Source organism: Mus caroli, unplaced genomic scaffold, assembly GCF_978045245.1.
Source record: "Mus caroli unplaced genomic scaffold, Mus_caroli_1 scaffold_4, whole genome shotgun sequence".
Classification (NCBI taxonomy): Eukaryota; Metazoa; Chordata; class Mammalia; order Rodentia; family Muridae; genus Mus; species Mus caroli.
Genome location: NW_028227259.1, coordinates 129,163,557 through 129,176,301, shown reverse-complemented (window position 1 = coordinate 129,176,301; position 12,745 = coordinate 129,163,557). Strand labels below are relative to the sequence as shown.

The following is a 12,745-nucleotide window of genomic DNA, read 5'->3' as shown; positions in this document are numbered from 1 at the left end:
ATATTTTATTAAGATAATTCACTAATTTCTTAAGCTGTTCTTTTAACCAGGGAGCACCTCAGATAAGCTAATAGATGAACAGAAATCTATCAGTCATTTGGGTTCTGTTTGCCCCACAAAGAGTGTCCCTTCCCTCTGGGCTACCACAGCGGCAGTAGGTAGGTTTCTAGCTACTGGACAGTTGAGACAAAGGGACATCTCCACCTCTAAAGTAGACTCGGGGACTCATTTTAGCCTGGGCACCATGGGACAGCACCAGGTTGTGGGAAACTGGTGTAACTGTAGGATCCATCCTAAGCAAGAATGGGAGGCCAAGAAAAACAGACTCCGCTTCTCTTGGGGTTCCGAGCCCTGCTGTAGGCTCAAGTCCAGAGTCAGCCATAGGCAGTTATTGGCCGCGTCCCCTCATTTGCTTTGATGCCTCCCCAGGGCACCTGCCAAAGAGCTTTGAGGCTCAAGAGTTCTAAGCTAGTCGGGAATGTGTCTTGTGGGGCACATGTGGGCCGCCCTGCAGGGCTGTGCCCTGCACAGCAGACAATGTGTTCTGGGTACCCCCAGCCTTTGCCATCTCAGGTCAAGGTAAAGCCAGCTCAGCCCTCCGCACGCACCTGAGGTTCTCAGCTGGAATGAGTGTTTTTTTTAAAATGACCTATTTTGGAAAAGAGCCTCTCCAAGAATGAGGTTGCGAGCCAGGCCATGGCTGAGTGCCCTGTGCTACATAGGGCCGTCTTTGCCTCAAGGGCACACCAGGACATGCTTGGCCCTGCCCTTAAGGCCATAGAGCCTCTAAAGGCTAATGAAAGATGCATTCACAGAATCCTCTAGGCTGGAGCTCGGGCACAGCCAGCCTAACGTGGTGGTAGCCGGGTCATCTTTCCTGAACCTCTCCCATACTCAGGTCCTCCTCAGACACTGGACTCCTCAGAGTACATCGGGACCCCCGGGACCGGGTGCAGGGTCCCCGCACCGCCGCAGCTGCAGGCTGGAGGAGTACCAGTGCCGAGGCTGGCCGAGGCTGCAGTGCAGGGTGGTGCGGAAAGAGCTGCGGGCCAGTTTGGGGAAGATGATGGCGGTGCTCCCGAACCGCAGGGCCCGTGGGCGAGGCTCCAGGGTCAGCTGGCTGCGGTAGCTCCGCCAGGTGCAGTTGGGCGCCGCCACTATGGTCTCACTGTAGGCCGTGACCGTGGGCACTGGAGCGTAGAAGATCTTGTCGCGGAAGTATCTCTCTGAGGCGTAGGTGATCTCAGAGTTGCAGCTGGGGAGGGCAGTAACGAAGGGGGTGAGTTGCCCGCCACCCTCAGTGGCTAGCCTTCTTGACCTTGAATCCCCAGCTGGGGGACTGATGAGATGGCTCAGAGGTTAAGAGCACCGACTATTCTTCCAGAGGTCCTGCGTTCAATTCCCAGCAACCACATGGTGGCTCACAACCATCGGTAATGAGAAACAACAACAACAACAAAAAAAACCTATGGGGCAGAGTGAGCAGGAGACAGGAAGAGGGAAGGGGAGGGATCCCAGCTGGGAGACTAAAGAGTGACACACAGCACAGACCGCTGGACCCTAAATTGGGGGGAGAGACAAGAAAAGATTGATCGGGATGATAGGTTCTTTTGGGTGGTGGCTTTGTGGCAGTGGATTGTGACCATAGAGGAATATGTGAGGTGTTGGAGCATATTTCAGTATTCGGGGACCAACGATGTTAAAAGGTCATGTGGGAGAGCAGAGCGAGTGTGCCCCCCCCATTAAAGTCTACTCCCAACTTTGCCAGAAGAAAGCCTATTGAAAGTCCCCATAGCCCCTCCTGGTAGGTGGGTCCCCCTTCAGAGGGACAAGTCAGTGACATCAGTGCCACTTCCATGGTTTCTGACCTGATACCAAGCAGAGGACACAGCACCAGGGAGTATGAGTTGAGGCCCCAGCTGGCTGGCTGTGCACAGCCAGACATGACCCCCGCCTCCCTCCAGCCAGGTGGGTCCTGTCTTACACCCTGCACCCAGCTCCCCAGCACACTCCCCAAGCTGGGACCCACCCACCTCGCTCTTGGCCTACTTACCGGATTTCATGTGCGGGTTCTGGGTCCACCTCGATGCTCTCCCCAAAGAACACAGGCAGCAACCGTGACCTCATCTCCAGAGCTGGGGGAGTTTGGAAGAGGGAAGGAGCCTAGGAGGAGACATGGCAGAGGCGAAGGGAATATCTATTTGTATATTACCCACAGTACTGAGGATGGGGGTGGGGAAGCAGACAAACGTGTGTACCCACACGCCTGTGCATGACCTTGTGAGGGCAGGACATGACCGTCTTCATGCACCAGCACCCTAGGTGAGATTAATGTAAACTGAGTCAGGTGGAGGCACCTGTCTCCCATGGGACCCCATGCAGCCTCAGGCTCCAGAGACATCAGCGCTGATCCATGCCACCAACCTCCCAGCTGAGGTGCTTACAGAAATTAACACTAGAGTGGCTGTTTGTGGATTGGTGTTTCCCCCAAATGCACCAGGTAAGTCTGCTGGTTAGCTACTGTGCCCTGGGCACAGCACTAGGTCCCATGTGGCCTTAGAGGAGGTAGGGTGTGAACAGGGACGAAGGCTTAATTGTACGCATTTGGATGCATATCCCCTGCCCGCTGCCCCTCTTTGGCTCATGGGCTCAATGTTTTCGCTCAGGCATTAGAATGCTTGCCTACCATGCACTAGGCCCCTACTTCCAGAATCCCATAAACGGGGGCCGGCAAGCCCAGTAGGCAGAAGGTACAATCAGGAGAATTGGAATTCAAGGGCATCTTCAGGTGCATAGAGAGTTCAGGGCCATCCTTGGCTACATGAGAACCTCAAGACAGACCAAGAGGTAAAAAATCGGAACCCAGCACCTCTTGAGGCCGTGTCCTGAGCCTTGACCAACCTGCTGCAGCAGCCCCAATCCAGCTGGAGGTTGTGCAGGACTCTGCCAGACAGACAGACAGTGCAATTCAAGTGGAAGGAGCCAGCTCTCCAAAGGTTGCCACTGGAAAAACAGTACAGCCACCCACAGGGAGGCTGCAGGCCTCACGAGATAGGACAGAGCCCAGGTGTCCACTGGGTTAAGGCCTGGGGCAGGGAGGCTGGACATGTCCCGTTGGATTGGAGGTACAGATACCAAGGGAAGTGGGTGGCAGCCACTAGCTACTCCCTGTAGGAGATTTCTGCATTCCAAACCCTGGCGAAGAGTTGAGAATGTCTCACCCTACAGGCTACAGAGCCCACAGGAAGAGCTCAACTGCATTGGGTAAGAAACAGTTCTCCCACCCAGAGGTTGGGTATCGTTCCATAGTGACCATGGTGGTCACCCAGGCCACATACAGTGTGGGCCACCATAGCTCCAGGCTCTGTCAACACTGGAGTCTTCACATCACCGTATCTGCCTCACTGCGCCTCACTAGGGCACAGAAAATCCCAGGCAGGTGGCCACCCAGGGTTCAGGAGCCCTGTTTTAAGTCTAAAGAGATTCTCCAAGGGGCTGCAGGATGGTTCAGTGGTTAAGGACACTTACTGCTTTTGCAGAAGACCTGGGCTCAGTTCCCAGCATCCATGTGGTAACTTAAACACCTAACTCAAGTTCCAGGGGATGGATGCACCCTGCTGGTCTCTGTGGGTACCATACATGGTACACACACACACACATAAGGTGACTGAGACCTCCAGCTGCGGCTGGCAGAGCCTCGGTGTGCATCCATGACTGCAAGTGTGCCAACTGTGATGCCATCCACACTGGGGGCTGAAGGATGTCCAGTTCCCAGGGATTTCATTGTCCCCCTTGCAGCTCTGGGACATCAAGATAGAGGGGGAGAAAGGTCTGAGGGTACCTACCAATCCTAATGGACTCCCCCTTCCCCACCTGGCCCTGACCCCAGCCTTGCCCTTTCCTGAGTGCAGAGAGCCATGGGCAGCCAGGGCAGCTGACTGGTCAGACAGGGGTGAGGTGGAGATCAGAGCTGGCCTCAGCAGGGCAAAGGGCCGAGGTTCCTTTGAACATAATGAGCCACTCACTGCCCAGTCCAATGATGGTAAACACCGCTCAGTGGCTGGCTGGAGCCGTGGTGCCATGGGGTTTGGCACGCTGGGAAAACCCAAAGCCACAGGGAGCGATAACACAGTATGGCAGAGAGCGAGGTGCCACCCAGAGATCGCCCCACCTGGGGGCGGTCTGGCCTAGCTGAACCAAGACACACAGAAGGGGTACAGCCACAAGGCCAAAACAGTGTCACCTCCTCGGTGATGGAGGGGCACGGCCCCACTGGCTGCTGCTGGAGGGACCCCTGCCACCCCTGCCACCCCCACCCCCAGCCTCATGCACAATGCTACATGGAGACTTTGCAAGGGAGTCAAAGACACCCTTGGCAGCTTCTGGTTTGTTTTAAATGAAGTCTCTCATTCTATAGACCAGGCTGGCCTGGAACTCCCAGCTGTATTCCTGCCTCACCTTCCCAAGTGTTGGAATTAAACCCTGGTTGTTTTTAGCTGCATTTTGAATATGTGTGGGACAGGCTTGGTTGATAAGTCTACCTCGGCCCAGGAGGAAATGAAGCAAGGAGGGACCGTAACAGCCCGAATCCCTGTCCTCCCTGCAGAAGGCAGGGGCTGTTAATGGTGGCAGCTGAGGACCTTAGAAACAGCCACAGAGCTGTGCAATTGGAGGGAGAGGCCACCACGATGGGTCCCCACAGCAAGTCAGAAAGACTGGTGATATTGATGGTCCCCACAAGGACAGTTGAGTCCCGAACCCCATGCTGTGGCTAGAACAGCCATGGGGTCTCTACAGGTGTGAGGTAGCCACTGACTGACTAGTGTCCTAAGACAGGGACATCAGAATAGAGTAAGATGAAGATGGCTGGCGGCAGATATTGCTACTATATCTCAGCACGCCACAGAGTACCCCAATGCCATAGCCAAGGGCTCCCACCAAAAGCCACATCTTGCCACAAGAAACCACAGATGTGTCACTGGACATACGGATTACCACCAGAAGCCAGGGATGGTCTTCGCTAGTCCGGAGGGATCCCAACTCGGGCCTTGCTTGATTCTGGTTTTATGGCCTCCAGATCCACGAGAGAGCGGCCTCTGTTCTAAGCCACTCTGGCACCTTAGAGGCAGCCATCCCAACTGGCCCTATCTGTAGTGCTTTCCCCAGAAGATGGCTGCTTGTGGGGTCCCCAGACTGAAGTTCCACGTGAGGCTCTTCCCAGCAGGTGCCCTAACCATGGGGCCATGGGGCCGGGGTTGTGAGGACCAGCTGGCAATCCACCAGAGACCAAGCCACCACTGAGGTTAAACAGGCCCAGCTGGAAGGAGGCCCTGGCAGATCTGCCTGCCTCCCCAACTCCCTCTGCAAACAGACTCCTCCACCCACCCCGCACACTGGCTCCCTTCCACAGGAGTCCATACAGACACCTCGCCCTGGCCACGGGTCTACTGAGCCTTGTCCTCCAGGCCCCTCCACTGTCCGTCCATCCATCTGCCTGCTCGTTTTTCCTTCAATCTGCCCATCTATCCACTGTCTATCTATCCATCCATCCTTCCTGACTCTGGGCACCAGCCCTCGTAGGAAGTTACCTGGCAACAGCCAGCTATTGCCCAGCTTACTATCGAAGGGGCTTGTTGGGTCCCTCTTACTCTCTGCCCCTTCTCTCCATCCCCCATCCCCTCCCTCTCCACATGTTCCTGGCCAGCCTCCCCCTCTCCTCCCTTCTCAACTCCCGCGCCCTAAATAAACTCTATTCTACACTATACCCATTGTGGCTGGTCCCTCAGGGGGAAGGGATGCCTCAGCATGGGCTCACAGAGCCCTCTTCCCACCTCAACATACTTCTTCACTCCACCAAACATACCCTTGGCTCTTTTTTTGTTTTTATAAAACACATCAGAAGGCCCCCCAAAGTAGTCATATCCACCATGCCCCTCCCTCTCCGCTTGGACCAGGGCCCACCCGGGGGAGGGGGGGGGGAGCCCTTCCTGATAGCCCAGCCTGTCATCAACACCTCTCTATCCTGTCCTGAAGCCAGGTTTTCTTATGAATCAACCAGGAGACCCTGGGGAGGCAGAGTCTAACCCACTCTGCTTCTTGTCACCCCCTGTCATTCAACAGTGAGCCCTGCCCCCACCCCACCCCACCCCCCACACACATAGAAGGGGCTGTGGTCTAAGCAAATACCTAGAGAGCTGCCCTGGTCAGATCCCAAAAGTCATCAGTAGTCCCCTGTGGGCCATAAAACTAGATGAGGAGGGGTGCCCAGGGGTGGGGGCGGGGGCAGTGCCCAAACTGCTTGTCTAGTGCTGGGAGCCTGTTTCTGACACAGACCTGTTCTCAGCCAGCAGGACCTGGCTCCCCGCCATGTCTGCCCCACACACCACAGCTCTGCGATGGAAGTATTGGGGGCGGGGGCACCTGATGTTTATCATCTGGCACAGAAGTCCAACTTGGGAGACCAGGGTGGCAGAGCCAGGGTCAGTCTGCTTTCGACTCAGTCCTGCCTGGATGGCTGAGCATTCTTGGGGTGAAGGCGGCAGGCAAACAGCCCCCATTCCAGCCAATACATCTTGCTCTCCTGGAGCCACGTGGGAGGGCAACACAGGCACACGCACACATAAACACACACACACACACATACACACATACACACACAGCTACTTTCCAGTTACATCTCTGAAAGAGGCTTCTAATTTGGGGGTCCTGGGTGCTCATGGTACTGTTTTGTTTTTTTTTTTTTTTTTAACAAAACAAAAAACAAAGCAGTAGCTTTCAACCTCAGCTTAGCCTAGCAGAGCCTGGCCCAGATTCTCCTCCTCTTCTCTAAGGCTCTGCCACAGGACATTGGCATGTGCCGTCCTCTTAGACTGAGACACGTTTGTCACCCCCCATCTGCCTAAAATCCACTCCCTGATTTACCCTTGGCTTCTGCAGCGTCGTTCCCTGACTGTCTGTAGCAGTCAATCTTACATACATGGTAGCCATTCACTCCTGGCTCCGTGTCACACAGTGAAGGTGACCGTAGCTCCCCACTAGTACGACGGTGCTATGTGAGGACACCAGGGGACACCTGACCACCTTCCAATAGCTTCTTCCAGTTGAAACTGGCTCCCCAAGATGTGGGCAGCCTTCTTTTATCCCACACAGTAGACCAACCAGTGGATTGGCAACTGTCAGCCTGCCTATACCTAGGCCTCAGAGTTAGGGCCTCAGAGGGGACCAGGATGCTGGCGCTTAGATGATACAGTAAGTAGGGAAGAAATGGAACTCAAGAAGGTGGGGACCCTAGTGGGTAGGAACTGGTAGATAGGTAAGTGGGCGGGGCCACAGCTGGGCCCCCAAACCTGAGGAGGGGTTGCCATGGCTACTACCTCCTCTCTTGATGACCTGGACCCTATGGCTACACATTTAATTTCTCTGCTTAAATAATCAAGAAGCCGTTAACGCGCTACACAGTGAAAACCAGGGTAGATTTACATGTACACTGGAGCCAGGTTCCTGGGGTCAATTCTGCTGGGCAGCTTTGGATAACTTCCTAACCATCTCTGTGCCTCGACGGACTCCAGAACATGGGGAACCAAGGCAAGCAAGCATTCACAGACTGTGAGGACTAAACAGAAGTGGGGAGACCCACCCCTGGCTTGAGGGAAATGTCATCTACCAGGTATCGTGGAGTAATAGCCCCCAGGCTTCCCTGCCCAGACAAAGTCACAGACCAGGGCAGTATAGCTCCATAGCTGGCGCCTACTTAGCCAGGAAAGGCAGCAGTAACAGCAGCAGAGCCAGGCTAGGGAGCTGTTCTCACAGCTGCCTCTGGCTGACCCAGAAGGCATGGGAAGTATCCCGAATGCCCTGCAGAAGGCTTCTGGGTCACAAGGAATCGAAGCGACCTTTTCCTGGTGCCTTCTTTCCATCCCCAAAAATGTTCCCTGGAATTTCTTCCCCCTCACATCCATATTGAGGTTCCTAGTTTCCCACCCCCACCCCCACCTAAGAACAGCATTGCTCGCTTATATTAACTTCTAAAGTCCTTGATTGCTCCACCCACCCTCCCAAAAGAGACTCAGAAGTTCAATTCAAGACAGGCTTCAAACTTCCTTGCATGTTTGAGCCACCTGGGGAGATTTAAAGAAAAGTTCTGACAACCACATTGTGCCCTGGATCGGGTCAAATGTCTGGAGGAGGATGCTGGACGTGGCTTGGAGCCTCAAAGGCTTCCAGCACAGCCCCGCAGGCACACCTTGGCGGGAGAGTCCTTAACACACCCGGCAGAGGCCATCAAGCCACAGGGACATGTACAACCTCTGCTCTGTTCCGCCAGTCCTTTCTTCAAGTTGCTCCCTCGGACCCATCGCCAGAGCAACCTGGGCAAAGAGTGTCCAACCCCTAGAGTCCCAGCTCCGGGGACAGTTCCACTTCTACACCTACAAAACGAAGCCCATGGAGGCTCTCGACCCGAGCTGGGTTTGCAAAAATGCCTCCATTGAGAAGTCCTGGGAGGTCAATAAGGTAGGAGGCGGTGGCAGCAGCGACGGGACCCACGGACAGATAGCCGTAAGTCTGTAGAGTTTGGGGCATCGGGATACTACTCTGTGTTCCTGCCTGCCAGCAATCACCCCGAAACTCCCAGCCTGCAGATCCTGGTGAGGCGGGTGCCACTCCACGTCTGCCTCAGAAGAGGGATGAGACCATGCTGGCTTCTGAACGGCCCTCCCACTGCCCAATCCCCAGGTCTTACCACTGGAGCTTCAGTGGTGGCACGGGTGTCCAGGGTGCCTGGCGACAGGGCGTAGAAGGGCGGGCTAGGACTGGGACTGGGGGGCAGTCCTGAATCGGGACTGTCCAGCAAGCCGTCGCGGCTCTGCTCCCGCGTGTCCCCCATGGCCTGCAGATGCAGGTGACCCACCATGACTGGCGGGCGCGGGGCGTGGGCCCCAGCAGCTCGGGTCCCCGCCACCACTGGGCCAGAGGAGCGACAAGGAGGCTCTGGCCTGCGGCTCCAGCTGAGACCCGCTCCTGATGCAAATGCCTCCAGCCGCCAGCTGAGCCTCCTTTCCCAGGCACCGCCCCCTCCCCGCCCTCCTCCGCCCGCGGCTCTCGCTCCCGCCCCCCGGCCACCCACTGGGCCAGGGCAGGGTGAGGATTGCAAAGTCTCCAGCCTGCAAAAGTCACTGCCCCCACCCACCCACCCTCCGTGGTGCTGACTTGGGTCCACAGCCACCTCAGCAAGGACGCTCAGCCATCAGCCGGGCTATCAGCGTCCCTCACCTGGCTTGAGTCTCCAAGAAAAGCACCTTCAGCAACCTGGGGGGCGGGGGGGGGGGGGAGGATGGGGGGTGTATTTACAGTGAGGGACAGAATGATCTAAGAACCCAGGGTCAAGATCTGCCCTAGGGGCCACCAGGGTGCTCATCTTCTTTTGCTTCGGTGAATTCGTCTGGACAGGGAAGCCTGGGGCCACTTGGGCGTAGGGAATGAAGGACACCTGATGTGTAGCTGGCATTCCCTTGGCCAGCCCTCCTTGTCTCTGTTGTCTCCTCGCAGTCGGCCTGTGAGTGCCTGCTTGCAGACGCTCTCCATTTTCTGGAGGAAACTGAACTACAGAGATGGTTAGGAAGTTGCCCAAGAGCGGGAAGGGGAGCGGGGACACTTCCAGATGCCCCCAACACCTACTATTGTCAGGGGTTTCCCTTGTGGTGACTCCCAACCATGAAATGATTTTTGTCGCTACTTCTGAAGCGTAATTTTGCTACAGTTATGAACCATAATATAAACACCTGTGTTTTCCGATGGTCTTAGGGGACCCCTGTGAAAAGGTCGCTCCACCTTCCCGCAAGGGAGGTGGGTCTCAACCCACAGGTTGAGAACCACTGCTCTATAAGGTCTCACTTGGGGACAAAGTTCTGCCTCCACCCCATCTCACTTGACCACCAGAGCTGAACACATGGTTTCCATTCTGCCTGCTTTCCTGGCAGGGACTGAAGAGCATCCCACCCACCACCTGCCTCCAGCCTTGCATCTGGACACAGAGGCCCAGACACCTGCAGAATATTTATGAAGATGTCAGGATGGCATATAGCAAAGGAGACAAGTGATGCCCTGCTAGGCCATCTACCCCATGTCTGCTGAAGAGAGGGAGGGACCCCAGCTTCAGAGTGGCCCCTAGAGGTGTGTCCTCCTCTGTAGGTTGGCCAAGTCCTCAGGGGGAAAGAAATCAGAGGCAGTTGTGCCAGTCAATCAGGGAGGGCCTCTCAGAGGAAGCAGCACTTGAACAGAATTGCAGGTCGAGGGAATAGCAGGGTACAAGGCCCCATGGCAGAAGAGAGCAAGCTGGCCCCAGAGGCTGTCACAGTGGAGCGGCAGGCTGAGCCCCGTTATTAGAAAAGCATATGGCCCAGATCTGTCATGTAGGAATGATCTTGGGGTTTTGGCTGCCCAAATGGAACCCACAAGAAACTTCACCTGGGGCCCTTTAACTAGAAATGGTTGCTGTCTTTCATAGAATAAAATTGGTGGCAGTCCTCTCTGGAATGTAAAGGACAGTATGGCCTTCCCCAGTGCTGGGTGCTAGAGCCTACTAGATACCAATTACTCTCTAGAAAAAGCCCTAACCTCTTAAACTCTCAACATCCCCCAGAGAACCTTCTGGAAGTCACCGAAGGTGACCTGAGGACAAGTTAAGGACCAGTACTTTGAAAGTGCAGCGTGAGCAGGGCAGTGGTGGCGCACGCCTTTAATCCCAGCACTCGGGAGGAAGAGACAGGCAGATCTCTGAGTTGGAGGCCAGCCTGGTCTACAGAGTGAGTTCCAGGACAGCCTGGCTACACAAAGGAACCTTGTCTCGAAAGAGCAAAACCAGCAACAGTGCAGGCTGCCTTGGCTCTGTTTCAAACTTTGATGTCAGGCGTCTGACCTGTTAAAAGCATGTACTACTCTTGAAAGAGGATCCGGGTTCAAATCCTACCACCCCTAATGGCTTGCTCACAATCACCTGTAACTCCAGTTCCAGACTGATGCCCTCTTCTGGCCTCTACAGGTACCCACACTCAATGCGCATACACCTAGACATAGATACACACAGGTACAACACAATTCAAAATAAAACCTTATTTAAAAAAAAAAAAGTTTTGGATGTCCTGACTTTTAAGCATGACAAGAAAATCCATCTTGATTTCTTTGATGCAGGCCTGGGCCCTCTCCCCTCCTACAGTCCTGACCAGAGCTCCATTCACTCTGAACAGAGACACTTCTATATCAGTGGCTCCTTTAGGTTGATGCTGGCTGACTTCTGGAAATTTCCCTGCACCAGTGCATGGCTTCCCCTGGAAGGAACTGGACTGGACTGGATAACATAGAAGGCACATGGATACCAATGGACAGGGGAAAAAAAAACAGCCTTATTTCAAATGTCACATACCAAGCAAACGCCCACACAGGTGACCGCAGCCATGACTTCTGACCTATAGGGATCCGCAGCCACAGACCCAGGACTGCTGTCCACTGAAAGGCAGTACTGTCCTGCTTGTCTCCTCCCAAGGCCAGATGGCCTAGAGACAGAGGTCAGAGGTCAGAAAAGGGCATAAAGCCTCCATAGACGTGAGCCGGGCTGGCTGCAGGCAGCTGCCAGAGATCTTAAGAGGGAGGCACTGGAAATGCGGTCTGTTAGGATCTGAGCACCCCATCTAACCAGTGCTACAGGAAGGGCTGCACCAGGCCAATGCTGGCTACGCTCCGGAGTTCTAGACCTCAAGGTTCTGAGGCAGGGGGATTTGGAGGCAAGAAAATGACAGGGGACACAAATATGTCACAGGAAGGGTAAGTGGAGTGGTCCTGACATGCACTTGTCTCAGGCTTGGGAGGAGGAGCCATCTGTGACGTACGTGTGTGTGTGTGTGTGTGTGTGTGTGAGAGAGAGAGAGAGAGAGAGAGAGACTCTGTGTGTGTGTGTGTGTGTGTGTGTGAGAGAGAGAGAGAGAGAGAGACTGTGTGTGTGTGTGTGTGTGAGAGAGAGAGAGAGAGAGAGAGGTGTGTGTGAAGTGTTTCCCTGGATGCTTTGCAGGGAGAATGCATCACTGCTAGAGGAAAAGGCCAAGTGGATAGGGCATGAACACTAATGGCCTTTCCTGGAGAGCCACCAGCCACTTAGTCCAAGCTCCAGAGAACTAATCTCTAGAGCAGGGCTGAGCCCTCACAGATTCCTCACAAAGGCACAACAAGACTGAAATTAAGGCCTGCCAACTAGCCTGACACTCAAGGCGAGCATTTTATTTTCCCCTCCACTGTTAAATAAAGTAGATGGAGCCATGGGGGCTCAGAGAGGTCACCTGACTTGCCTGAGGTCACACAGCTATGGAAGCCTGCTCTGATGGATGTGTCACTGGATCCCAGAGGGTCATGAGGCACGTAAGGCTTGGCATCCCGTGGCCTTCAGAGAAAGCTCTGAAGCTAACAGGCTTGTGAAGAGGGCAGCGCCAAAGAGGCCAAGCTGCAGTGTAAGCTAAGAGCAAGGACCTCTGAGGGTCTCAGGGCTGAGTACCCTGTTCCCAGTGAGCTGCACATACACTGATCCACACATCCGTGTCCTGTTTTGACTCCACATACGAGGAGGGTCCTGGTGCACCTCTCCCCACCTCCGATGCACAATCCCTGGGTGCTCTCTCAAACAGGTTTCTGCTCAGCTCTTCCCGGTGACCCACCCACCCACTCTGAAAAGATCAGCCAAGGTAGAGTTGCGCCTCTACGG

The 12,745-nt window shown here is 54.9% G+C and overlaps 1 protein-coding gene across 1 annotated transcript; it reads right to left on the bottom strand.

Moving 5' to 3' along the window:
- Positions 1–8,997, bottom strand: Rflna (refilin A). Its single transcript, XM_021163980.2, has 3 exons — positions 8,741–8,997; positions 2,054–2,163; positions 1–1,255 (listed from the first exon to the last, which is right to left on the bottom strand). The coding sequence occupies exons 1-3, from the start codon at positions 8,909–8,911 to the stop codon at positions 922–924; spliced, it is 615 nt and encodes a 204-aa protein (XP_021019639.1). The 5' UTR covers positions 8,912–8,997; the 3' UTR covers positions 1–921.
- Positions 8,998–12,745: the final 3,748 nt, after the last annotated feature.

Bases quoted from the DNA above. Each gene is read 5' to 3' on its own strand.
- Rflna (XM_021163980.2), bottom strand. From the start codon at position 8,911: ATGGTGGGTCACCTGCATCTGCAGGCCATGGGGGACACGCGGGAGCAG. The intron at 2,164-8,740 runs GTAAGACCTGGG...GTCTCCTCCTAG, and splicing joins CCACCACTGAAGCTCCAGTG to GCTCCTTCCCTCTTCCAAAC. The intron at 1,256-2,053 runs GTAAGTAGGCCA...TGCCCTCCCCAG, and splicing joins GAACCCGCACATGAAATCCG to CTGCAACTCTGAGATCACCT.